The sequence below is a fragment of the Dichotomopilus funicola genome, assembly GCF_033296635.1.
Source record: "Dichotomopilus funicola strain CBS 141.50 unplaced genomic scaffold C8A04scaffold_102, whole genome shotgun sequence".
NCBI classification, from domain to species: domain Eukaryota; kingdom Fungi; phylum Ascomycota; class Sordariomycetes; order Sordariales; family Chaetomiaceae; genus Dichotomopilus; species Dichotomopilus funicola.
In genome coordinates this window covers 1-25,863 of record NW_026944123.1, presented here as the reverse complement: position 1 = coordinate 25,863, position 25,863 = coordinate 1, and the positions used below count along the sequence as shown (strand labels likewise).

At 54.3% G+C, this 25,863-nt stretch overlaps 9 protein-coding genes across 9 annotated transcripts; 3 read left to right on the top strand and 6 right to left on the bottom strand.

Moving 5' to 3' along the window:
• Positions 1-1,776: 1,776 nt before the first annotated feature.
• Positions 1,777-2,226, bottom strand: C8A04DRAFT_32862 (uncharacterized protein; the record flags this gene model as incomplete). Its single annotated transcript, XM_062782239.1, has 1 exon — positions 1,777-2,226. The coding sequence occupies one exon, from the start codon at positions 2,224-2,226 to the stop codon at positions 1,777-1,779; it is 450 nt and encodes a 149-aa protein (XP_062633008.1).
• Positions 2,227-2,754: 528 nt separating this feature from the next.
• Positions 2,755-3,761, bottom strand: C8A04DRAFT_40556 (methyltransferase; the record flags this gene model as incomplete). Its single annotated transcript, XM_062784989.1, has 3 exons — positions 2,755-3,200; positions 3,254-3,341; positions 3,405-3,761. The coding sequence occupies 3 exons, from the start codon at positions 3,759-3,761 to the stop codon at positions 2,755-2,757; spliced, it is 891 nt and encodes a 296-aa protein (XP_062633007.1).
• A 2,845-nt stretch (positions 3,762-6,606) lies between these two features.
• Positions 6,607-7,687, bottom strand: C8A04DRAFT_32859 (uncharacterized protein; the record flags this gene model as incomplete). Its single annotated transcript, XM_062782238.1, has 4 exons — positions 6,607-6,806; positions 7,063-7,350; positions 7,410-7,503; positions 7,562-7,687. 4 exons carry the CDS (start codon positions 7,685-7,687, stop codon positions 6,607-6,609), a joined length of 708 nt encoding a protein of 235 aa, XP_062633006.1.
• Positions 7,688-8,494: 807 nt separating this feature from the next.
• C8A04DRAFT_15668 (uncharacterized protein) lies at positions 8,495-9,608 on the top strand (the record flags this gene model as incomplete). The annotated part of the gene is made up of 3 exons (XM_062778573.1): positions 8,495-9,245; positions 9,295-9,460; positions 9,509-9,608. Coding segments are annotated over 3 exons (1,017 nt in total), but the record flags the coding sequence as incomplete, so codon positions are not given.
• A 1,153-nt stretch (positions 9,609-10,761) lies between these two features.
• On the bottom strand, positions 10,762-11,040 carry C8A04DRAFT_15679 (uncharacterized protein; the record flags this gene model as incomplete). The annotated part of the gene is made up of 1 exon (XM_062778577.1): positions 10,762-11,040. A coding segment is annotated over one exon (279 nt), but the record flags the coding sequence as incomplete, so codon positions are not given.
• A 2,588-nt stretch (positions 11,041-13,628) lies between these two features.
• On the bottom strand, positions 13,629-15,922 carry C8A04DRAFT_15672 (uncharacterized protein; the record flags this gene model as incomplete). Its single annotated transcript, XM_062778575.1, has 3 exons — positions 13,629-14,763; positions 14,845-15,087; positions 15,198-15,922. 3 exons carry the CDS (start codon positions 15,920-15,922, stop codon positions 13,629-13,631), a joined length of 2,103 nt encoding a protein of 700 aa, XP_062633003.1.
• A 1,021-nt stretch (positions 15,923-16,943) lies between these two features.
• On the top strand, positions 16,944-19,418 carry C8A04DRAFT_40554 (thiamine pyrophosphate enzyme, N-terminal TPP binding domain-containing protein; the record flags this gene model as incomplete). The annotated part of the gene is made up of 3 exons (XM_062784988.1): positions 16,944-16,977; positions 17,381-17,436; positions 17,469-19,418. The coding sequence occupies 3 exons, from the start codon at positions 16,944-16,946 to the stop codon at positions 19,416-19,418; spliced, it is 2,040 nt and encodes a 679-aa protein (XP_062633002.1).
• A 1,051-nt stretch (positions 19,419-20,469) lies between these two features.
• On the top strand, positions 20,470-21,522 carry C8A04DRAFT_15681 (uncharacterized protein; the record flags this gene model as incomplete). The annotated part of the gene is made up of 1 exon (XM_062778578.1): positions 20,470-21,522. One exon carries the CDS (start codon positions 20,470-20,472, stop codon positions 21,520-21,522), a length of 1,053 nt encoding a protein of 350 aa, XP_062633001.1.
• Positions 21,523-22,135: 613 nt separating this feature from the next.
• Positions 22,136-23,919, bottom strand: C8A04DRAFT_40552 (uncharacterized protein; the record flags this gene model as incomplete). Its single annotated transcript, XM_062784987.1, has 4 exons — positions 22,136-22,523; positions 22,593-22,768; positions 22,804-23,249; positions 23,877-23,919. 4 exons carry the CDS (start codon positions 23,917-23,919, stop codon positions 22,136-22,138), a joined length of 1,053 nt encoding a protein of 350 aa, XP_062633000.1.
• Between the last annotated feature and the right edge of the window lie 1,944 nt (positions 23,920-25,863).

Here is a 25,863-nt window from a genome sequence, read left to right as displayed (position 1 = left end):
CCATCGTACCCTCAGATTACCCCCAAGGGCGGGCGGCTATTTGGTAACCCTATTCTGCCGCAACAGCCTGACGTTGTTCTCGAGGATGCTCAAGTCGAGCTCGATGTTCACGAACGTGACCAAGTCCTGCCTGAAGATCAACGTGTGCAGGATGCGGTCCAGGACACGGAGCCAGATGCAGAGTCTCCCAAACCCCCTCCCCGGCGCAGTGGGCGTGCACGCAATCTAGACCAGCCGGCAGCAGAACAAGTTGCGTCGCAGCCAGCACAACCGCCGCTACGACGGAGTGCTCGGATCGCTGTGACGGCCGCAAGCGTTGTATCCCCAGCATCAGCAGCACCAGCAGCCACGGCAAGCAAGCGACAAGCGACCAGACGCTCCACCAGGGCTGTTCCCGCGGCCCCACCACGGGATGCTGTTGCAAAGTCTTCAAAGAAGGGAAGCCGTCCAAGCAGGAAGACGCAGAACGACGGTGTGACAAAACCGGCTGCTGCGAAAGCCAAGAAGGGGGGAAGAAAGCCTAGTACTGGAACAAGCACGGCAGCGGGAAAGAAGAGCACCCCCGCGACCAAGACAAGCGGGAGAGGTCGTGGGAGAAAAACACGGTAATTTGGTTACTGATAAGTTGCTTTCAGCGTGGGGTCGGAGTTGGACAATGGATAAGTTTGATAGCCATCTAGAATAACGACTTAATGGATCTTCTTTCCGCTTCCATGTTGAATTATTAGTTCTGTTTGTCGCTTCGGCATTGTATTGTCAAAGTCTCGGCTCATCAAGTCCAAGCCTCCCTCAACCGGGCTCACAACACACACGCCTTGCCTCCGAAACCCACTCACGACTGCGACCCCAAAGGAGCAAACAAAAACAAGCACCTGAAACATGAAAGCATTCGTTAAAAGGAGGGGGAAAGACAAAAACATACAACACCGGGGATTCCCCAGTCGTCACCGACCTGAGTACTAATCCAGCGGTCAAGTGATTTATCTATTCGGGGAAGAGGGGTCAAAAAACAGAGGGTCTTGGGATGCAAAAACGGGCGCCTCTTTTCCTCTGTTAGTGCTGTCCGTTTCAAGAAAACGGTGAGCCTGGCTGTGCCGTGCAAATCGTTCATGCTAATGCAGCAGATGCAAGAACCGCCATCGGGCGCAGCCCACCTTTAGGCAGCAGGGGAAATGACGAGCTGAGAAACGCCCTGTACGCTTCAGCGAGAGCGTCCCGACGTGGACTCAGGTGACCTGGCGTGCTCGCACTGCGAGTACCAGCCCCAGCACTCGTCAACCTCACCGAGCTGACCAACGTCGAACTGGACGCGCCCGTGGCCCGTATGGTCTGACCCAGCCGATCCAGATGCTCGTCGTGGAGGGAAAGCCTCGACCGCCGCAACGGAATCACGCGAGCCAGGAGCAGACCTGACATCGGCTACACGCGCTGCTCTCAAGGTTCACAACCACTTGCGGCGCCGACATCGCCCCTGTGGCTTGTGGCTTTGCATTGTGGCGGGAGTTACGCCAAAGGAAAACCAGCCGCTTATTCCGCTGCTGACTCTTAAATGTCTGGCCTCCTGGTCCATCTACCCTCCCATCTTCTCCTCTGCACCTCTCCCGTCCCTGCCACCAGTCGGCGCTTATTACCTATGCCGATGCCGACCAACTGCCCGATTATCAAATCGCTCTTTTGAGTCTTTCTCGGACTCGATCCACGGCAGTGACACGCGTCACCATTGCCAAACATGATTTCGGCATTCTTAGAGCAGTTTGCCCCCGGAAAAGCTGATCTTCAAACCATTCTCTTCCAAACGGGAAGCATTGCCGGCGGCTTGCCTGTGACTAGTGTGGTGTTGAGAGGGTGCACATTGGGAGTGAGGTTCCCTGTGTTCTCGGCATGGCTTGTGAGAAGACCGCCGGATGATAGCGGCGGTGGTTGTGGTTGATGAAGGCCTGGAAGTGTTGGTGGGGGTGGTCCTGCAGGTAGTGGAGGGCGCTGCGGGGCCGGTGCGATATGTCCCGCGGGGCCCGCCTGGGCAGCGGCAGCGGCAGCAGCCGCCGCAGCCGCCGCGGGATTTGCGGGGGAGGAAGTCGAGGGAACGCCCGCGAGAGCTGGAGAGCGCGGATTGTTGAAACCTGGGATTTTCAACGCTGTCTCAATCCGGCTTAGTCGACGATCAATCGACCCGAGTGCGGTCAGAATCGCCGTGAGCTGGTAATGCGGAAATCCGAGGTCTGCCATGGCTTCCCGGGCCCCGCCGGTTTGCGTTGGGGGGTGCTTCGGTGGCTCGCGGGGGGTCCGGTGGTCGTTTGGCCCCCGTAAACTTGTTCTTCCAGGCGGGTTCTGTTGGCGGATGTGCGCACTGTCTCTGGCACTGGAGCCGGCGTCTTCAGGGCCCGCAGGCCCGAGCGGTGCGGTGGCTGTGTTTTGCAATACGCTCAACTCGAATTTCGCGAAACTGTCGTGGTTTCAGGTTGCAAAATGGAAACGCGAAAATAAAAACCTCAGAAAGAAGGTCCCGGCCCGTGTTCACACTCCCCAGCGCGCCTGCCCGACGGGGCTCGAGTTGCGAATGCCGTCACGTGGTCTGCACGAATCAACGGGGAGCTGCGGGAAAAGGCTGCAGGCGCGACTGATCTTGATGCGGGGTTGCAGCAGTTTGCCGCGGAAGCCGCCTGAAAGTGCAATTCTTTCACATTTTGATAAACTGGTGATTACGACCTAACCGACATTGGACCACTAGCCTCCGCACGAGATCTCTGGGGCCCTTCAAATTGGCACCCGACCAGTCGCGACGACACCAATCCAGCTGGCATTCCACCCCTTGTCCCCGTACTTCTTTTCCAGGAACGCTTTGACCAGCCCATGGACCTCCTCCCTGGGGTGTTGCTTCCTCAGCTCTTTCGACCAGCAGCTGTCCATCACAATATCCAAGATCATGCCGTAGCTGGTTAAGAAATAGTCGACGCTGTCCATGCGATTCAGCCAGGCAAACACCTCCACGTTCACTTCTTCCAGACCTTTCTCTTCCAGCGTTTTCTGGATCCAGTTCACGTCGCTCCAGTTGCCCCACGTGGTGGTTTGCAACCCCATTTCCAGTGGAGCTTCAAAGGGAAAGGACTTGAAGGCTTCGCGGAACTCAGGCAACCAGGCGACGTCCCGGTGCACGGTCGTCAAACCGAGGACGCCACCGGGTTTGAGAATGCGAATTGCATCTGTATCGTGGTCAACTCTGTGAGCTTCTGATGGGTGTATCATTGGAACATACCATTTAGGGCACTTTCGGAGTCAGGTATGACGTGGAAACCAAGGTTGGTAGCAACGTGAGTAAAGGTGCCGTTATCAAACCCAGTTTTCTACCCATCGTCAGCCTGCTGCCATGGCACTTTGGAGGTGAAAAACTCCCGAAGAACCCTTACCTCAGCATCAATCTTCTTCACCTCCGTATTCACCCACTTCTCCTTCTCCGACCTGTTCGTTGCGAACCCGAGGACTTGCTCTGACGAATCGCCACAAATAATCTTGCTCTTGCCTAGCACCTCGGCCTTGACGGTACGTTGCAGGATGTGCGCCACGACACCCACACCGGCCGCATTCTCGAATAGGGTGAACGGTGTGTTCGTGTTTTCCGTCAAGCCCATCTGCGCCAGCATGGCCAGGGCCAAGGGGCTACTGACGCGGTCGGCATGATCCAGGAAAAGTTCTTCAATGTCAGTACCGTCAGGAGTGCGGAAATTGTTGAAGAGCTTGTGAAATCCCTTGGCTACGTTCGCCATAGTGGTCGAAGACATAATGGAGAGTACTGTTTGGGTTGTAACGTTGTGTGCTTGGAGGCTTGAGAATGAAAGGGAAGGAGAACGAAACAGTTTTGCGATGCTGCGCTGGAACCGGCTTATATACTATACCCCGAGATGGCCATGCACATCAGACATGCTAAGAAATGATCTAGGCGTCTTTGAACGACGTGATCATTAGGCCCAGGGCTCCAGGGGACGCAGCAGGTTGCTTACTGGAAAATCTCCGAAAAGGGTCCAATGTCCAGGCGCCCCTCGTATATCACACAGCAAACAAACACATACAGCTCAATCCCTGTTTGTTTAGTTATTAGCGTGAGATCTTAGACCGGTATCTTGGTCAAAATTTCAACTCTTGCTCCCTGAACACGACAACAACCGTTTAAAATGAAAATAGAATGAGCTATAAACACTATTAAAAAGGAAGGTACTATTCACGCTGTTTTTCTAGATTAAAATGCGTTGGTGTTTGACAAAGTTGAAGATTGCAGCCAGTGTCCCGGTCATAAAAGTCCCACGCTAACGAACAAACAGGGATCGTTTTGTGAAAGTTCCGAAAATATCACGAGTGGTCGCTGCCAGACGAAGTCCTGGCACCACTAGCGCAGCTGCACAGCCGTTCCGTTCACCGGATTATAGAAACATTTAGTCTCAGCGAATGCAGTTTAGCATCGAAGGGATCTGCATTTTTACTTCAGATCGCTATGAACCATCAATCTTTAGTCCGCTTTAATGATATTTTTACCTGTTGATGGATTTGAAGTATAGGATCTAACATTAGTACTACTGTGAAGAAACTAGATTGAGAAACTTCAATTGGCGACTGTTTTGGGCCAAAACACGGTTTTCTTCGAGGTGTGAGCGCATCTCTTGGGGCCAAATGTTATGCGCAGCCGCACTAGCGAGCTAAGATTTCTCCTGACGCCGCTTGCAAGGCACGCATAAATCGCTAGCCTCAATGCTGTGTCTTACTTGCGTGGACACTTCGATTCAGGCTCACGTCATCATAACCCCACCGACCATACTGGTAGGCATCGGATGATCAGCCGGTCTGGAACTTGCTCAAAGCTTGGAGACCAGGCCACGCAACAACAACAACTCACCCCCAGCGACACCTGACATGACTGCGCCAATGCCCGTTATGGCTCCATTCACCACCACTACCCCTGAGCCTCCGGCCCCACCACTCTGCAGAATAGCGAAGAGGCTCCCAGCCCCTACGTTTCCAATGCCACTGTGGATGGTGGCAGCTATCGAACCTAATCCACCATATTTATCGTCAAATCAGCGTGCCACGCTCGTCGGGTTTATTTTTAGGGATGAACAACATGAACGAGAGAGGCCCAAAGAACGAGGAGGTCTAGAGAAGGAATACAACCACGTACGAGCAGTGACGCCTTTAAGGACCGGTACGGCAATACCGCCAGGGGTGATCATGAAAATCACACCGCCCGCGATAATCCCGGACTGGATGGGGTGTGCTCTTTGACGAACTCGACGACCTGCTCGTTGCCACGGGGCGATCAGTTGTCAATCTGACACACGTGGCCTAGCCAACCTCTCCTTGTGCTTCAGGAGCCACACCAACCACCTGGTATATATGTGGACAAGCGAAGGGGCGCTAATATCTTACATCTCCAAAATGGGGCTGAAGTCGACCGAGGCGAGGGCTGTAATGGCGTCGGCGCCCGGAATGTCCAGAAGCTTGCCGCTCCCCGCCCCTACAATGGCAGCGAGATCGGCCAGTTGCATCGTGATGTACTTGACGGCCTGTTCAGTCGCGTGGTGGTGATGGTCGATAGCCTGAAATACGTTAGTCTGAGATTCGTTGTACGTACTTGGCGAGTAATCAATCGTGCTTTTGGCGGTTAAAACGTGTGAGGGAGTATATTTTGTCTTTCAGAGTCCGAAGAACTTACTAATTTCATAATTTCCTCTGCAACTCTGAAGATCGCGGATGGTGTTAACTGTAGGAACAGCTCCCAACGAATCCAACCCCACTAGTCCTGTCGCGGCTGCTTCGGCCGCTTGGAGGAGCTGTTTCACCGCGACCATGTTGGGTTATTTTGGAGAATGGGAAGATGAAGCTTGTTCGATCGATCGTGGTTAATCCGAGGTGTTTCTCTGGAAGGTGGTTGAGAGGGCTTTGGGCTTAGTGGAGTGGCAAGATAAAAAACCGAAAACCTGAAAAGATCAAGAAACGCGAGGATTTAAGGGAACCCACAGCCAACAGTCTCGGGACAGAATGAGGCCTATAGCATGTTAGCTTGTTCAGGACCGTTTGCCTTCGGTGGTGTGACTACAATCAGCCAGTTCCCCAATCTTCCCGTTGACATTTCTCAGTCTGGTTGGGTCAACGGCTCGGTGCTTAATGGGTAATTAAATTCTTATCATATTCAAACGAATGTTTCGCATTGATACCAACACTCCCAAATGCAAGTTTTGCATAACCATTTTGAACCCCCAAAGAAAATTCTACCTGCACTAATCCGGGCTCTTTTACCTTGAACCCTCATTGGAGCTTCAGGGCAAACAGATGGGACTTAGGTCACCTGAGATATTCAAGGACTTTTCTATCGCTCCTTCCTTTGGACGAACCCAGGAGCCCAAAGCGGACCCCTACAGCTCGTTGGTGGAATTGGATCAAACTGTTCCTTATCGTAGGGAGGCACCTAGGGACTTACTCTTTCATCGACTTCACCAATCTAGAGGGCGTCGAAGCACATGATAATGGAAAGTTGCGCATGCCGAGTTCTCAGTTACCAGTTACTACCCCCTCAACCGTGTCAAGACCCCAGATATTCACGCCACACATTGACAAAGACTTCTACGAGACTACTCGCCCGAGCCTCGACACTAAGAACCTCCCACCAGCAGCCACTGCTGACACTGCAGCTCCGGTGCCAGCCACGACTCCATTGACAGCCGCCGCACCCGCGCCTCCAGCAGCCGCACTCTGGCACGCGGCAAAAGCGCTCCCGCCCACCACGTTTCCGATCCCGCTTTGGATCACAGCAGCCATTGAATCTGTGGTAGGGATTCCCACGTTAGCTTGGGTGTTGGGCGGCGCAACGCATCGTGAGAGGGAAAGCCACATAATAATATGGGAATCATATGGGAGTGCAGAGATGACAACGTAATTAAGTCATCCTCGAAGGACGGGACCGAGAGAATACCCAGTTTGTATGCAGCTATGATAGCCTCGCCTAGAGCATGCTATGCCTCTATCTGTGTCTTACTCGACTCTAACCAGATTGCCGTAAGCAACAGTTGCTGGACCTACGCCAGGCCGCCTTCTCCTGGCGGAATACTATCGCCAAGTTTTTGGCTGCCGTATATACTTGGTCCGTAAGTCCCCGAACGTTCGTCACGTTGAGTTCCGTGGCGCGATCCTCGTCGATAAAATCAAGGGAGCAAGCGCAGATACGCAGGGTCAGGCTCGTGAACCCTGCTGTCACCTCGTGACGTGGAGTGTTCCTCCAGCGTTTGTATTTAGTCTTGAATGTATCGGGGTTAAGAGCGTAGGATTGTTGATGGTGTTTGCGGTTCAGCCAGTTATTAACGAGGTAATCTATACCTAGTCAGTATCCAGCGGCGAAATTTCTATATTGAAGAAAGAAGCGTATTTACCAATGTGTCTCTCGAACTCTAGCAGTAAACATAGAGCGGACTTGAGCTCTTTGGACTGCTCCTCGTCGCCTTCTTCTATGGCGTTCCAGCCCGGCTACTCGACGATTAGCCGGCTATAGTCCTCGGAACTTAACACTGTACGGTTCACTTACGTTTGGACTATGGGTATAACCTAAGATAGTGGGGTGATCGTGGACCAGGTAGCCCAGGCCTCTCAAGGTACGGTAGGAGTCCCGCTTCTCATCGTGCGAAGCCCCAGGGCCACGGTTGTCCGGCATTTTGATCGAATGTGAACGTGTGGGCAATCACTCCTGAGCCTCGGAGAAGTTGGGAACTGGGGGTGAGAAAGGCTTCGATGCAACGGCGAGGGTGGGTGGACGGTCGTGCTCCCGTTTCCCCACCTGTTTGGCCGGCCAACTTCGCACAGCCATCCCGGCTCCACGCCATGGCTGATGTCCGGAGTGTGGCGGCAACCGAGAAAGTAGACAACAACGACGCTTCTCCGGCACGGGTGAGCTGAGCAACAGAGTCCCTGTCTGGCTGTCTGGCCGGTTACTCTATACCCGCAATTGTCTGGCGAATGACTTTGATGACTCGATCTCAGGGGCGTCCTGTGATCCGCTATTTTATCCCTAACTACTTCCGTATATGCACGGCCGGCGGTTGCCAAACGCCGGCCTGGCTCTCTCGGGATCCAAGATCAAAAGAGCCCAATCTGTAAATTCGGCAAAGGGAGTAGGTCCGCACCGCTGCGGGAGAAGCGGTGCGCCACCCAGCTTGGCAGGGCAGGCAATACCGGCAGGGAGAGTAGGCACGTCGGATGGTCAAAGATTCGATGGCCCCAATCAGCTAAGGGCGCTGCATTTGCCAGGGCCCTTGTTGGGGGTCTCCCGAGCTCATCGGTCCGAGACACAAGCTGCAGCAGAGAGTGCGCCAAACCCAATTCGGCCTGTAACATGTTACAGGCCGAATTGGGTCTAGTTTACTTTACGGGGCCGAATTGGGTCTAGTTTACTTTACGGGGCCGGTGCCTCGGGGAAGACCTCCGCGGGCCTCGCAGAATCTCATCCAACAAGCATCTCACTATGGGCGCCCGACGTCTCGATAATTTTGTCGGGGATGACAGCTCCTACATCGGATATCTTTGGGAAAAGCTTATCGGAATCCCCTTGATCCAGTGTATCCCTCAGTTTGAAAACCTAGTGAAGCAGTGTCGCCGTCGACACCAAGTCCTCGACCTACCTCGCCTCCAGCTCGTCACACAACCCACGCCCCCGAGCTGCGATCTCAATATCTGGAATCCGGCCAAGAAGCCCTCAACGCCACGCCTCTCGCCACCAATATGGGTCGAACGAACCAACACCTTCAAAAATCTGCCCCAGTCAGAAATCCAGTGGCGCGAGAAGAGGGACAGCCTGGGCTTATCAAGTGCGCGGGGTATTTTTCATGCAGTTGATTTTTTGACAACAGGCCGGCTAGGCGGCAACAGGTGCTTCGCGGGCCATGCTACAAAGCTGGATTTGCAGGACGCTTTAGAGGCCTTTGCGAATACCGTTGGCCTTGGTACCGTATCAGGGAAACTCCATCACCAACTCTCCCGTTTCCTTTCCCTGATATTGATCGCGACGCTTTGTGTGGCAATACATGAGGGTCATCCGATAGACCTGGTAGACACTGCTCAACGGAAGTTCCTGTCAGCGAGTCGCGGGAGCGTATGCAAGACGCCGCCTGACCTGCTCGCTCGGGATCGAGCGGCAGTGCGATGGCTCCTCGCAGAACAGCAGCGCCAATTTGCTCGCGGACTGCGGCATCGCGCTTTTGAGTTGTTTCTCCTAGGTATGTTCATCGCTCTCCAATCAGGCGGTAATTAATAACATCACAACAGAGGGCGGGGTTTTATCCTTCTACCAATATTGCCCAAAGGAGCGGAAGGAAAGTCGTGTCTTCACAGAAAAGATCCCCCTATGCGACGTTCCGGAGGACGAAATACAAGCCTCTGTGCCATTTTGGATTCCCTTTTTTGTCAAGTTCCACGTCGGTGACCGCTGGAGGTGAGATTAATCGAATGCCACCATGGCCATTGGCTAACGAGCTCGCAGTTGCTCGACGATTTGCAAGGCCCTCGGGGTGGAGCTTCTTAGTCAGAATCATGATTTCCAAAGATTCGCGCAAATGGTGAAATCGGAGATGCCCGTCGCCCGCCAGCTTGGAAACAGAGACATTCACACAATGCCCAGCGCGCAGCCCTCGACGACACCACCCCACCCCGTCAACACCAGCCCGCAAGGTCAGGGCCCAACGAGAACAACAACATCAAGCCGTCCGGCCAAGCGACAAAGGGTACATCAAGAGGCGGATGAGCGACGTCACGGCAACTGGGGCCGGGTTTCGGCACTCCAAGGGGGGAGCTCGCCCCTCGACGTGCCTCCCGGCGCGGCCAGACAAGAATGTGCGAGCCAGCGTGCATGGCGACCCGTCAAAACACTCAGTGGTGTTGAACAGGCTTCGAGCTACAACAAATCCCCTGTTTCTGACGGCAGCCCACCCGGGATTGCTGGCGCGAGAGACAAAACGCCAGGGCATGGACCCAGCGTCGAGAGCGCCGCGCCCACTTCGATCGAGCAAGCACGTCTGCCCGCAGGCCATTCCTTCCGGAGCGTTTTGCCATATACGACCGAATCTGCTTCTGCATATGACCGAGAGGAAAGCGGAACAACAGCCTTCCGGCCTATCAACGCCAACCTGGAGCACCGCCACAGACTGACGGGTCAAGACTGGGTAGGTGGAATTTGTCACGACAACTAGGACCGGGTCCTAGCTCAACAGACGTCACCTCTCGACTTGTTGGCTAACGTGGCCGGATGGGGCTATGAGGAGCGGCGGCCTACGGGGGCTGTTCCAACCCTCGATCCTGTGGAACCGATCTCGGGCACCCCTGTTCTTGATTCTGATGACAACCTGCTCGGCACGATACACGAGGCGCTAAGACGTGAAAACGATGTTGCTACGCTAAGCCCCCGGGACTCGCCGTTAGACGAATCCGATGTCGAGGGCTTGCTAACCTTGTTCGGCCATCAAGGCCACCCGTTGGATCAAGGCAGGCGCCGTGCATATCCACTTGGGTTTTGGCCGCACGCCGATGGTGGGACTGAGGCGGATAGAATAGGGATTTATACGCGCCAACAAGGAGTCTCGGCCGGTACTGTAGGTTCTCCTACCACGGAAATCTCACGTCTAACCCCAGACAACCATGGCCAAGTCGGTACCGGCAGGGATCTGCAGGAAGTCTCGAGCTTGGACCACATCGACATCGGGGACGTTTCGGGATACAGCACATTCTCATTCTTTGATTTCACTGGGGCTGCCCTCTCTCCTTCTCCCTGATGCTCGTTTTATCAACATTGGCAACGTCGTCTTGGGCTCCCGCAATATGAAAGACAACCGGCAAAAACTTGATCTCGCCATTCAGGAGAATAAGCGCGCTGTTCTCCGGCAGGAGGACTGGGTCCAGCCAATCGACGGGTTCTCGAGTTGCAGTGTCATGCTTGTTGGGTAGGTGTTGGACTGCGCAAGCCTGGAAAGGGAACGGGACAAGAACGGCAAATTCTCCGGTTGATGTTGAGATGGAGCCTTGTTTGAGCAGACACGGAGCTTGTGCATCGACTTGGGTGATGCTGAGGTTTTGACTTTCCGCCCATTCCTTTATGGCTGGTCCCTGTGCTTGCTCATTAGAACGAAATCTGAGTTTGGATGTTTATAAATACATACATATTCCTTTCTGAATTCTGTCAAGATGCATTTGTGCAGCTCATCGTATGCGCATTCGTAAAGTTCTCCCGCCATATCTTCTTGTCGCTTCCAGCTCACCTCGCGCAACCCAGCCTCCTGGGCCAATTTTCGGAGTTCGCTCTCCGGTGGCTTCGCGGCTGGCGGCCGTAGTCCCAACAGCTTCGGCATATTCGTTCTTCGTTGTGATAACGTGTGAAATAACGCCTTGTTCAATAGAGGCGGGGGGAGCAGTATTTAACACTTTATGTTGGAGATCAAAATTGGCGCTGCTAACGACCCAAGGGAGACTGAAAAAAGTGGGGAGCCATTGCTGCCTAAGTTGGTGTAACATTTTAAACCGGGGGGGAATTTACTGTCGCATCCAAAATTGTCCTAGTAAACCCACTTTTTCAACATCCTCCACAAGATCAAGAAGATAACAGTGCTATTTTACTCTGCTTTTCCAAAGAAATCCTTGGCGGACATGGAAACAGAAGGTGTCACTGTGTTGATGTCTATATGATTGCTCGACTTGTTTAGCACATCATCATCGTAGTTTGACTTGTCGGCCGCCTCATCTGCCGCTTAGCCTGAACCTGTGTCTTGTCAGACAAGCGTCCAGCTCTGGATTACCGGTACTTACTGCCGGAGGACTCAGGAAAGGGCCCCCGCCGGGCCAATTGTCACCTCCACTGCCACCGGCCGGATCCGAAGCCAATTTTGCCGCTTCGTTCGGGTCGGCCTGTCAGGCTCTCCTATCAGCCCCGTCTCGGTCAGCTGGCGTGAAGTGGCCGTACCGGGGAATTTACATAGCAGCTGGCGAGATTCCGGGGCGGATGACCAGCGTCCAGAGCAGCCTTGCCCGGGTTATCTTCCGGATTCTTAGCCGAATCGTTCGGAGGGTTGGCCTGCTCGGTCGTCTTGTTAGCTTATTCTCTGTCAGCTGGCTCAAAGGGAACCCACCGGAGGGTTTGGAGGAACCAGTGGAGTCTTATCGTTGTCGTTGATATCCGACATGATGAGAAATCCTATACCTAGTCAGATGATACTTCCCAGAGGACTTCTTACATTTACGGTAATGGGTTAGAATAGAGACGAGAAAATCCTGGTCGAAAGTAGAAGACGGGGAATAGCTGTTGAGGTACTTCAGGATATTCTCTAGCCAAACAGTATACAGTCACTCGTTCTGGAGGACTCTGGGAGTTCTCCAGTAAGCAATACAACTTGTTCATTGCAACCTGCACGACGCTGTGAACATTGAGACCAGATCATTATCTTGTGAACCTTTTGGCCTCACCGGATCACAACCCTTACGTCATACCTTCAGTGAACCCTTTTAGAGTGTGGTTGAGAGTCGATCCGTCACAAATACGTAACCTACTCTTTGCTGAGTTATTAATTTGACCCCCGAAAAAAAAGAACGGCTAGGCCCAGAATCACGTTCTTAGCCTCCCCGCAATAATGACAGGTTCTCGTCTTCGTTGTTGTTCAAAGAAGGCGGTTTCTTGTCCTCAGAGCGACCAGTTTTAGGCCCTTTTGAGCGGATATCAAAGATTTGGATGTAAAATGACTGAAACTCTATAAAACAAAGCTCCACTGATTCAACTGTAACGCTCTATTGGCAGAGGTAATTGATTTTCTTCATTCCCCGTATATGACAATAACCTAGCCTCTTCCAGCAGTATACGGTCTTTAATAAGTGTCACCACAATGCTAGGCCCTCCACCACCGGCGAAGCAGTGGATTTGAACAGATCACAATAAAAAAACAGCTCGGGACCGTGAAGCAGGTTATTACACAAAGATAACTCCGCTAAAGGAACGTTCTGGATGGGGTTAATTAGTGAAACTCAAGTATTTTCTTTGTTACAACATCACACAGTTTTGAAAAATAACGCCACACAAAGAAAACCAAACAATCCACTTGACAACGCAAGCCTTCCTGTCAATGAGCTGTTCCGGTTCAAGGCCCAATACCCTCAGCAGCAGAGACCTAAACCAACTAATTACGTCCCGTGATTGCACCATGGCAAACTTGTTTTAGTTTGGAAGAAGGCCAGTTTCTCAAAAAGATGTTGTCAGTGCGGACGGTACGACTCAGTGGTCAAGAACTCAAAGGGTATATTCGAGGCTGAATGCTAGGGTTAGGGTTAGTTTTCGGGTGATGTTTTAAGTGCCACTGACAGTGCTCGTTGGATAGTCAATACAACTGCTTAACTCAATGTCACGCTTCTCTTTCTCGTAATTAGTCTGGCTTCGCCAAAACACCTGTTCTTCCAGCTTGTAAAGAGTGTCAAAGATTGCGTGTTCCGTAGCTAGCTAGGTACCTACTATAGCCATTCCACCTGTTCCAGTTGTGTCCCGGAGCCTTGTTTTCCAACACTTGAACATTTTTATATCATTAATTATACGACCAAGTCTGGACCTATTTAACTAGCATTGAGATGATTCCTTACCCCCTCTCTGCTGCCCTCTGGGCCGCTCTCTCGGCTTCCAAAGCCGAAATCAATCCCAGCCAGCGTGCATGCTTCTTGGGCAGATAGTTCGGCAGGCCCAGGAAGGGCGGACACTTATGCCCCCGCTGGCCATGCCCTGGGCAGGGCGTGGTGCCGTCGATCAGCCACACGGCCTCCTTGGCGCCGGGGATATCCATGCGGCTGTAGAGCCACGCATACAAACCAACAACGGCGCTCTCGATGGCGCCGACGACCCACGCGTGGTGCGGGCTCGACGCCTCGCCGATCAGCACCAGGTTGCCGGCTGGCTGCACGATCTTGGGCCACAGGGTGCTGAACTGCTGCGGGCGGAAGAAGGCGAAGGAGCCGGCGGCCGTGGCGTCGTCGGACCAGTTGTGGGCGTAGTGGTCGAGGTAGGACGCCGAGATGGTGGCGAACAGCTGCTCCTCGTCGCGGCGTGTCGTGGTGTGCAGCCGCGCCAGCTCGCGCAGCAGCAGCGCCTTGAGCTCGTCTTCGCCGGCGGGCGAGGCCCGCGAGATCAGGGCGCCGATGCGCTCCGCGTCTTGCTGCCAGGTATACGAGACCAGCAGCACGGCCGGCTTCGAGGGGTTGTCGAGCACGTTGTACGAGGGGTACACAAGCGTGCGGATATGCATGTCCGAGTGGCCCAGCCCGCCTTTCTCGACCCGGTGGCCGCCGGGCATGATCTGGCGCCACCAGGCTTTCGAGAACTTGATGCCCACCTTGCACGACTCGCCGTAAGCGAGCGTGCGGAAGGTCATGTTGGTGCTATTGGGCAGGAGGCATCCGGTCGTGTCGATCCGCCGGAGACAGCCGAGCGTGGTGGTGTTGAAGACACCGTCATAGACGCGGCTCTCGGAGGGCGAGTTACCCTTGAGCGACACTTCCATCGCAAGCGTGAGCTTGTCGGACTGCCCAATCTTGAGGATAGCGCTAAGGGCGGAGACGGGCGAGGAGTAGGTGGGCTTGGTGCTGAGCCGCTTCTCCATCAACTTCGGGAGCTGCTGTGCCCCGCCCATGATACACCACCACTTGGTGGACGCGTCATAGTCAAAGTCGAGCGACTCCAGCACCGTCTCACTGAACGCTTGGTCGTACCAGTCGGTGCCGCTGTTGTATCTTTGTTAGCAAGCCGGTTGCTAGCTAGCGGGTAAGGGTCAAGGTTGTAGTGGGGGACGGTGGAATGCCTACCCATTCATGGTCTCGAGGAAGTTGATGGTGCTAGCGTTGAAGGGTGGCCGTGTGGGGTCGGGTCTGGCGGTGCCGGGTGGCTTCTGCTGGTTCGTAGCCATCCAGGCACGCGTGGTGTATTGGTCAAACTTCATGAGCAGTTCCCAACCACGGCGGCCCCCCCTTGCCGCATCTTCCTGCAGGGCCTCGCGCAGGTCTTCAATGGCATTGTCAACAACCTTGCCGGGACTCATGGCAAGGACGCTGGATACCCTAGTGCGTCAGCCTTGATTTTCCTGGTACGTACGTACATATCGAAACATAATACAACAGGGGAAGAATGAACGTAAGAATGAACGTAAGAATGAACGTACGCAGATGGGATCGGGGGGTCTTTGGGATCCTCATTGAAACCAAAAGCATCATTACCCTCGGCAGCAGCAGCGATGTTGACATAAGATCCCCACTTTGTCTGGTCGTTAAAGCGGAAAGGCTCGTTTTGGTCCTCTCCCGTGCGATTGGTCATGCTGTAGGGGACAAGCGATCCCTTGGGTGTATCCTCCCTCAATGGGCCCATGGGCATCCCCAGCCAGTCAAACAGTTTAAACACGCGCTGCATGATGGGATTCTGGGGGAACCGCATGGCGCCCACGTCGTAGTAGTCGTGCGGGCCTTGTGGGTTATGGGGCGGTTTCGGCTTGAACTCGTGGGTAAACATCCGTCCGCCCACCCGAGAGGAGTCGTTGGCTTCGAAGATTTCGTAGTCGACGTTAAACTTGGGGATGTGTTCGTTCAGATAGTCGAGCATCATGCCGAGGAACAGCCCAGCGACACCGGCGCCGACAATGGCCACCTTCGATGGAGTAGGCCGAGGGATGCGACCAAGACTCAACTTCTCTAGGACCTGTTGGATGTCGTTGGATGGGCCTATATCAGGCAAGTCTTGGAGTACGCCATCCAACAGGGGGGGCAAACCGTGAAGGGGATCGCTCTCGTTGTCAATAACTCGCTTGATCTGTTGCTCGACAGTGGCAAGCGCGTACTGCTGCCTAATCGTCGGACTCGTCGGAGCATCGCCCCAGTAAAGTTGAGTCGACATGACAGGCGGTGTTGTCTAGATGCAGTAGAAATCTCCAAGAGTTGGGCACTGTAGTGTGAGTAGAAGACTTTGGGGAGAGTTGCTGGATATCGCTGAGATCCTGCGTCCTCTGGGGTCGTCGGCCGGCAGCTTTGTAGATATCCGGCGTTCTCAGCTCTAGGTCCACTGCCTAGGAGGGGCAGGTGCAGGAGGGGATGGTGCAGGAGTGGAAAGTACAGGAGGGGAAGTTACAGGCGAGGGTAGTACAGTTTGACAGAGCAGGGAAAAGGGGCAGCGCGGGGGAAAAGGGAGTGGCCGCTATACGAGGGAGCGTTTTCGCTGACTATCGTTTTGATTTCCTTCTTCTATTCTTTTCTTATCTCTCTCGAAGTCTAGTTATATTATATATATACAGTCAGCTATAAGGGGGCCTTATTCCTTGACACTTCTTTCTTATAATTATTGTATTTCCTCATTAACTACTAGGCTAGGCCAAGCAGGTCCCATTGCCTCCTCAGAATGAATCCTCGAAGGACAATCGGGAGACGAACTCTGCTTTGCAGGACGTCCGACGTCGCCGCAGGAAGCCCGAGCGGTATCAACCCCGCCTCCGTTCTAGACAACCTGAGGGAGTTTGCTTTTACCGAATGGTCGTTGGAGTTGGGCACTTCTGCAGTTACGGCGTGCAGAACGCTTTTCTCTCTTAATTGGTCTATTTACCAATAATTACCATCCCGCACCGCCCTCGACGAATCGACGTACAGTGAGAGGCTCGGGGCTATTTCCGCCCGGAGCAAGAGATGTCATTGGTAAAGGTGGCCAGAACGGTCGAGATGTGAAAAGGTGTGGTTCTACCGGAACCTTGCCGAGCCTTCTCATGTCGACCCCTCAGTTGCGCGTAACGCCCGAGCTTTACAGCCATGTCGGAAATGTCGGAAAGTTGCCAAGTCTAGATCCTATACGACGTGGCTTGCATGACGACTGCAAAGAGAGCAGCTGAAAGCTTAAAGGAACTTCAAGCACCTCACCGGTAAACGACGACATGCTCAAGAGTGGCTGGCTGGCACACCAAATGCGTACGTATCTTCCCACCCTTCCTGCTTTGTAACGTTCCATTTCCTGATATCATATCACACTCCGTGACAGGAGATTTACCCAATCATCCTTATCCTGTGCCACATGCGATCAGTTGCACCGCAATCCGTTGTTGGAGAATATGGGTATCAGACATAATGCATCAGTTCTACGGAAGAATCAAGAGCGGGGGAGGCCTACTACCCATATTTATCCGGTGTAGTGGCCTTGCCCGTGAGGCAGTATTTCACAGAATAGGAAAGCCAGAAAAGGAGGCCGTTCTGAAGCTGGAATTACATGTAGCGTTTAATCATCTACTTAAAGTCTCTGGAGAAACTTGAGTATAGGTACCAGGTAGTTATTAAGTTATTAACCATATTTTGTCCCAAAACTTTTGTTTCCCAGCTTTGCGACCAGTGAGCGGGAAACACAACTTCAACGAGTATATACCTATCTTCAAAGTCTCTCCTTACGAGATCTCAATCGCGTGAAGTTGTCCCTTGCGATGGAGGGTTCAGAGGGAATCTTGCTGCCCCCCGTTCGGCCGCAGCGGCCCCATCGCTGGGCGCGCGACTACCTTTTCGATGTCTGCCGCGAATTGGGAATCACGCGAATCTTTGGCGTTCCCGGTGTCAATGAAATCCCTTGGATCGACGGCACCTCGTATCCCGAGAACGGCGTCGAATATGTCGAATGCCTTCACGAGAACATCGCCATCGGCGCGGCCATGGGCTCGGCGCGCATGACGGGCAAGCCGGCCATCCTGATCGTCCACGTCACCCCTGGCATCGCCCACGCCATCACCAACCTGTTCAACGCGTCGCGCTCGCAGTTTCCGCTGGTCATCCTGTGTGCGCAGCAGCAGAACGCGCTGGTGGTGCAGGAGCCTTTGCTGTCGTCCGACACCGTCCCTCTCGCCCGCAACTACTGCAAATGGGCGCATGAGATGAAGTCAGAGGACGACATGAAGCTGGTGCTGCAGCGCGCCTTCAAGGAGGCCATGGCGCCGCCGAACGGCGCCGTGTTCCTCTCCGTGCCGTGGGAATTCACCATGCGCCGCATTCCCGACGACGATCGTCTTGAGGGCATTACCCGGATTTCACCCCGTTTCGGGCCCGATCCGGACAGCGTGCGCGACCTCGCCGGCCGGTTGGCGGCGGCGAGGAATCCGCTGATCGTCGCCGGCGATGCGGTCGGATTAGCCGATGCCTGGAAGGAACTTCGCGATCTCGCTCACGTCATCGGCGCGCCGGTCCTGCAGCAGGCCTTGAGCGCCGTCGCCAATTACCCCAATAACGATTCCCATTGGCAGGGAGAACTGCCTAACAATCAGGCCGGCATGCAGTCGGCATTCAAAGACCACGATGTCGCTTTCCTCTGCGGCTTCTCCAACCAGGCGCAGGTGCTGATCTACAAACCGTCCGACGGCCCGCTGATCCCGGACTCGGTCAGCAAGCTTTATCTTAGCAACTGCATCTGGGACATTGGCAAGAACTATCACGGCGACGCCGCTGTGTTCGCCGACATCAAGGTCGCTCTGCCGCAGATCACCACCCAGGTGAACGCGGTGATGACCCCGTTATTCACCACACAGCGCAACGAGCGCAACCGTACACTGGCCTACGGGGCGGTCGAACGGAGCGTGCAGTGGCAGCAGTATCTGGACCGGGCCATGAATCAGGACAATGTGTGGGCGGTGGTGATCGCCGACGCACTGCGCCGGCAGATCGAGCAGCGCCACCTTCAGGACAATTTCGTTTATGTCCACGAGGCCATTTCCGATCCCTCTCCCTTCCAGTATCTGCTGCCCTTCGCCAAGCCGACCAGCTACTATTCCGTCGGCGGCGGCTCGCTCGGCTGGTCGTTTGGCGCCACCATCGGCATCAAGGAGGAAGAGCGTGGGGTGCAGGGAATCGGCACCAAACTAGTGGTGGCCGTCACCGGCGACGGCTCCTCGCTGTTCTATCCGCAGGCCTGGTGGACGGCGGCGCACCGCAACCTGGGGATCCTCTACATCATTACCAACAACTCCGAATACCACACCCTGCAAGTGGGACTCGGGACGATTGTCCAGGTCTATGGCGAGGCGCTGGGCTACGATTGGAAGCCGCGCACGATGGACCCCGGCTATCTCACCATCCGTGGCCCCCAGCCCGACTTCGTCGGAATCGCCAAGGCCATGGCCGGCATCGAGGGCAGACACGTCGAGCACCCGGCCGAGGTCAACAAGGCCGTGGGCGATGCCGTCCGCTATGTACTAGAGACCGGCAAATCCTTCGTACTGGAAATCAAGACGGTTGGGCTGAGCAGCCAGCAGCAGCCGCCCGACACTATCGATGACCGTGTCATCACCCCGTCGCTTTGGACTCAGCCGCATTTGGACTGGGTCCATTCCGGCCCGGGCTCGGCCCGCCGGCCGGGCGATACGGCGCTGATCTGCTAGTGGTGACTGGTGACCAAGCGGGCCGGATGTAACGACCTGGCCAGGAGGGATCGGGTCCGGGTGGTGGAACCAATAACGAAGGACCCGTCTGCCGAGCAGGATCGCTCGGGTCCCGGGTCCTCGTTGGAAGGCACGAAGGTACTTCACGGTCATTACTACCTAGTAACTGTAGGGGCCTCATGCCCAGCGAGACTTGATGGTTTTGTATCTTCAAGCAGAGAAATAGTCTTCACGTTAAATTGAATAACCTTTCTGTTGTCTTGTAAACTGCAACAGCAATTTTACACGTGATTTCATCGCCGCGCTCTAAGCCTGTACCCTTGTCTCTCTTCGTTCTACAAAGACAGCTCTATTCGTATTCACCATCCCCTTCAAACCTCAAGGCACTCCCCTGGACCTACACGATCCAACGTGTGAAGTCCCTCAAAGTTAGGATTGCAACGCCGGAGCTGGAGGCGTAGGCCACGGGGGGGAGTCTTGGCGGTACAGAACTGTTATGGGAAACCCGCACTACTAATACATGGACGCTAACAGCAGAGTCTACTGCATTATCATCATGCTATATTATATACAATCATACCCACACTTTGCCACACCGGTGTCAGGAGTTAGCCGGATGTATACCTTCCCGTACTATCTCGTGCTGTCCGATACGCAACCGCTAACTGCTAATTCTTTCAAAGGAATTCATATTATTTCACCCACGGTATAGCGGAACGCGAAATGGGTGCCGCCGGTTATTTAGTTTACTTCTTAAAGGCCGTGGGGTAGATCTGTAGCTTGTGTCTCAAACGCTTCCTGGAGTTGTGATTTGAGTAATTAACGCCTGATAGCGTTTCCAGAGGGATGGAAGCCATGACAAGGCTGTGGTATGCGCGCTGTAATTGGACGGATGCACTTCTTGAATCTCTGTGAAAGTGCGGGGGTTGATGCCCGACGGCGGTATCTGGTGCGACGTGAACTCATTGCTGCGGTGATCGCTTTTGTCAACTCAATAATACAACTTCAGGTTCCAACGAAAACCAGAACCGGGGCGACATTGAGTGTCACGATGATCAGCAATCTCAACCGACAGCCGTCAGAGTCAGAGGACCAGGGCCTTGATCAAGCCGAAGAAAAGAAAAGCAGCCTTGATACCTACCTTGCCAGCATCGGGCTCGGTCAATGGGTGCCCGAAATCCATTCCGCTATTGCCCAAGGGGCCCAAGACGTACTTGCCATCATGACACAACCGTGGTCGGTCGATAAGATACGCCAGATGGCCCGCGAGATGCGACACTCCCCGGCAGGCATCATCCAGGTGACAGGCATCATGTGGTACCTCACCTATCTTAGCATCGAACGTGGCCAGACCTTTGTGACAGGCGCCTATCTCTGCCGAGATCCTGAAGGCCGGCTGTCGGCCTACTTTGGCGGTATTGGCTCACCACGCCTCAGCAGCCATTTGAAGAGACATGTATCCCCGGGATGCACCACCGGCATTGATCTTGGCTTCACCGCGGGCAAGTCCAGCAAGGCAGGCAAGTCGGGCATTGCGCCAGAACGCCCACCTCCACCTCCGCTTCCCCATGGCCACTGCCACGTTCTCTCCATTGCCATCGTAAACGACACCCGACGAGGAAAATGTCTGTATCTCAAACCGGAGCGCTACGGGGTGCATGGCCTTCGCAACCTGGCGCACCACACGATCATGTATGGAAAGTCATTGAAGCGCAAGCACACCTTTGGCGGGAACGACGTCCCCGGGATGCGGAAAGAGCGTATCCCGGATGACGTTGTGGCCGCCTTTGCAGAGGTGGTGACGGCACTGGAGGACGGGGCGGATGCTATTACGGAGGTTGGCCGTGGTGGTAAGGGAGAGGGGATTGGTGGGATGTACGAATTTCTGACGAGGAAGCTGGGTCAGGCTGACAAAGGTGCGGCGCTGCTGCCTGAGGGGTCTGAGAAGCGCATGCGGTGTCTCCTAGAGCGGCTCGAGTCGAAGTACGATTTTGTCCATCTGCGGTTTGGGAATGAGGTTGTTATCGACCTCCCGACTGAGGTCAAGCGGTCACTCCTGGAAGCGCCGGGCGTGGTGTCTTTATTTCCGGTTACCGGCCTGTAGGCTCATAGCTAAAGTAGATGAACCAAATCGCCGGTGGGTCGTCGGCTCCGGCTGCCGCCAATACAGCGTCTCTATTACTTATAGGGCAATTGGTAAATAGCTTAAGGTACTAGCTAGTAAAGGTATTATAGCTTAACTGAATAGCTTATGAATAGTAGGGCGTATGTTACCAAGTGGATTATTTAGCTTTATATAGGTACCTATTGTTACATTTCAAATCTTATAATATTATGAGAATTTATGCCACGTTGGAAACTCGCCAAGGAAAACCAGGAGCCCTGTTTTCATATCGTCACATTTTTCGACCAACACGCTTCTACTGCTTCTTGAACCCAACTATCGTTACCGTCAATCATATACAACTATAGACAGTAGAAAAAACAGGATCCCGTCCACTGTCCCCAGATTAAACTACTGATCGCAATTTTATCTAGGGAGAAAGGCAAAACGTATCGACATGGCAGAGGCCTCGCCGTCGATTGTTAGTGAAGATGGGATCGTATGGCCGTCCCGCCGCTGTGCCTTGCGGCAGTGCAGTTGGCGTATGTTGTTTTGAGGGGCTTGAAGATGTTAAGCGGCCTCCTCCCTCCCTCTCACGAGTAGCAGTAGCCCTTCAATTCTTTCCCCCTCCTGCGCCCACAACCTGCAGGATGCCCGTGATGGATTGTATCAGACCAAATAACAGAGTCAGCGTGATCCCCACCACAACAAGCCAATAATTCCACCACTGCCCCATATCTCGACGGTCATGCCACCATTGGATTGGCCCTGTTGGTTTCGTCTTGTCAAAAGCATCCGACAGGTCCAGAAGCCTCCCTTGCCAATACGAGTAGGCGCGTGTGCTCCGATTGGTAGTTGTGCGGTATTGGAGTTGTGGATCTAGGCCGAGCCTTGAAACCTCCTTCGAGATCCAGACGTTGCAAGGCGGGTTTCCCTGGGGGATGAGAAGATTGAGGGTTTCGACAGTTTCGTCCAGGAGACCTGGCGGGAGGAGGTTGTTGCTATGCATGCAGGAGGTTGGCATCATGCTCCCCCTGGGTGCTGGAAGAGATGGAGGGAAACAATCTTACCTGGTACCAGACATCCTTATCCGTTTCAACACCGCCACCTGGGAAAACAGATAGAGAAATTTCCCCCTCATGGTGAGATGCTCTGCTAGATCATTTGTCCACAAGACCCGGATATTGGCGATCTTCCTCATGTCAACTACATTCAAGGAATCGGAGAACCGTTCAGCGGTAGAGATCTGGGAAAGCGGGGGTTGGGTAATTTTTGGAGCACGTCAACCAGGCTCTGGGTTTTGGGCCACGGAAAGCAGAGCGCCAGGACGTGTCGCTGCGCGGGCATGGTGGTCCTGACGTTGACCATCAACCACAAACGAACGGTGAACTCGATCGAGGCCAAGAGTTTATCCTCGTCGGCGGCGAGGGCCGGGTTGGTAGCCCGGATTATGGTCAGCAGGTCGGCAAGGCTCAGGGTAGGATTCGCCCTTATGATGGCCAGGATGGTGAAGGTGTCGCTAAAGGACCGGATGGAGTGGTACGACGATAACGAAGGGCTACATTCTTGCTCGAAGTGGGTGAAGTATGTTGAAAATTGGTCTGTGACTATTTGCTGGGGAGCTAGGCCGGCGGGCAGCGGCCAGAGATGCTCGAGAATAGCGGCTTTCAAGGATTCTTGAAGCGGAGAATTGGAGAAGACGGGTGACTGAAGCAACGGGTTTTCAGCTGTCGTTACCATAGTGCTATGCAGGGGATCTACGGGCGGGCTGCGTGAATAATTAGGTACAAGAAGAATAGCTTCATTTGGGCCCTTGGGGACTGGAAAGTCTTTGCCCGCCCGATACCTAGGGCTGTTAACTGCTCCTCTGGAACTTCAACCCGTCAATCATCCACGATAGGCTCACATCCCCAGAAATAGTGTAAACCATGGCCGGTCCCTCAACAGTCGTGACAGTCGCAGCCCCGGCAATCACTGCATCGACGCCAGTTGCCGGGCATCCAGCACTGATCAGACACACCCCAGCTGAGCCAGCTCCGAGTCCCGCGGCATCCCAGCCGGCTCAACACCCACCAGGACCACCACCAGCGGTGGCCAAGGCTGCGCCGACCCCGGCAACCATCTGGGACACCGCGCACGACCGCCTCACTCTGGCCTTGGCTTTGAAGCAAATGCTCGCAACGACACGTCCGAGTTATGCCAAGTCGTTTGGCGCCGTCAAGTACGAGCGACCAACCTCCTCCGGGGCCAGGCTTGTCGTGTGGACGGTAGCAGTCAACAGTTTCGTGGATGAAATTTAGACTACTTTCCTTGTCCCCTCACTCATGTCATTGATCGAGGCAAACAAGGCGAACTTAGAAGCTCAACGGCCGCCCAAGTGCCCGGGAAACCCGTCATATGCTCTACAATGCTATATCCTCAGCCACGACGAAACCCGCGCGACCCCTTACGTCTGTGTCATCTCACTGGCCGCCTGGTTCCGCAAAGCCATCTGCGGTCTCGTTGTCAAGAGTATGCAGCTCAAGCCGCCTGGGTTTAGGTGTGTGGGATTACACGGCGATCCTGGATTCCTCACCTCGCCGAGCATGGCGTTATCCTCACATGAGATGAGCATTGCTCCCCTACGGGATTTTCAAGTTCGAATTACTTCCCAGCATGGAGGGGCCAATGGGTTAGGTATTGAGATTCTCCACGGCGAAGCTGTCATCAGCCGAGCTACCATCGGTGGCGTTGTGAATATCGGCAATCGCCTGTTTGGGATGACCGTTCGGCACGCTTTCAAGATGCCCGAGCCTCCAGAGGGAGACCCTCAGGAGGCCCCAGAGGATGACGGCTCCACGGTCTCGAGCGACTTCGAAGGCGACATTTTTGATAGTGATTATGAGGAGTCTGACGACGACGACAACGCCCACTCGGGTTTCGGTCAACAATTGGGTGGCAAGGCTCAAATTCACGAGGAACAGCCAACTCCGGCTCATGAGACGCCGCTTGTCCGCCGCCACGACTATGGCCGTGCCGGAGATGATCCCGCAGTCGACGCCAGTCCCAGTCAAGCCATGTACGGTGCGGCGTTGATTTCTCACAGGGCCCAGTCGTCGCTCGAGAGTACTGCCGTTAATCGCCGCGCTGAGGCATTTGGACAGCTCATCATACAGGAGGCGGTAGACGACACCGCTCTAGTCATGCCCGACTCCCGGCTCGATTGGACATTGAAAAGAGTGGCTGGCGAACTGGACAACCAACATTTCTCCAAGCCATTCCATTACTTTTCCTCAGGGAGGATCCAGATCAAGACACCTTCACAGCTCATTCAAGGAAGCCTTGAATCCAGCGGCATCTTCGGTATTCACAACGTTTTACAGCCCCAGCCAGTCCTGATTGCCTCAACGCCGGACGTGACCGCTCAGCCGGGAGACTCTGGTTCCTGGGCAATGAAGCTGAAGAACGGTGCGTTCGAGGGGATGCTGTTGGGCGCCTGCCCCTCGATGAGTAGCGTCTACCTCCTCCGCATGTCAGACATTCTTGCCGATATTTACCAACAAACGGGCCTTGGGCCGACGGTCTCGGTGCCGCAAGTGTTCCACCGGCGACCTCGCCAAGAGGGCTGGGCTCCTCCTCGCGGCGGAGGTGCGTTTGCGGCGGCGGATCAATATAGAACACCCGAGGGAGGGGCTTCCGTCGCGGACGACCGTTTCATTCCTGCGGTGAGTGGCGAGGCCAGCGCGGTCACCTCTTCAGAATTGGACGATAGTAGTACAAACTGGGAACACGAACTAGAGGCCTCCACGCCGCATGACCAATTTGGGGCTGGGATGGAGACGTTGGTGGAGAGGAGACGGCGGATTCAGAGGATTTTGGACAGGTTTGGGGCAGCCCCATAACCGGCACTATTAAGTCCGCTGTCGCAAAAGACAATGGTCCATTGCAGCAGCAAGTAGGACCCTTTTTATGCTGTGACACCCGCGGACCGCTAAGTCGGAATCGGAATGGACGACCCAACTGCTGATCTGGTCTGGGGTTTCACAACGAGAGAACCTCAGGTAATCCCGACGACTTCGCATCTGCCGAGAGCATCTTCTACATGTTCTAGGTAGCTAGCCAGCGTTGGATGCTTTGGTTGTTCTGGTCGGGAGCCTTTTCTACAGCTCGGCTTTCGGAACGGTTCTACGGCACAGCCAGCTTCACCGTTTTCTCAAAACGAACAGCACTAACAGAGGAAAAGAGGGGCCCGTTTTTAGGTTCCCGAGCTCCTTGGTTTTTTAGCCCTTTTCTCCGTAAACATAAGGTTAACGTATATTATAAGCGAGTGGATCATATAAGCGAGTGGATCAGTTTCCCCTA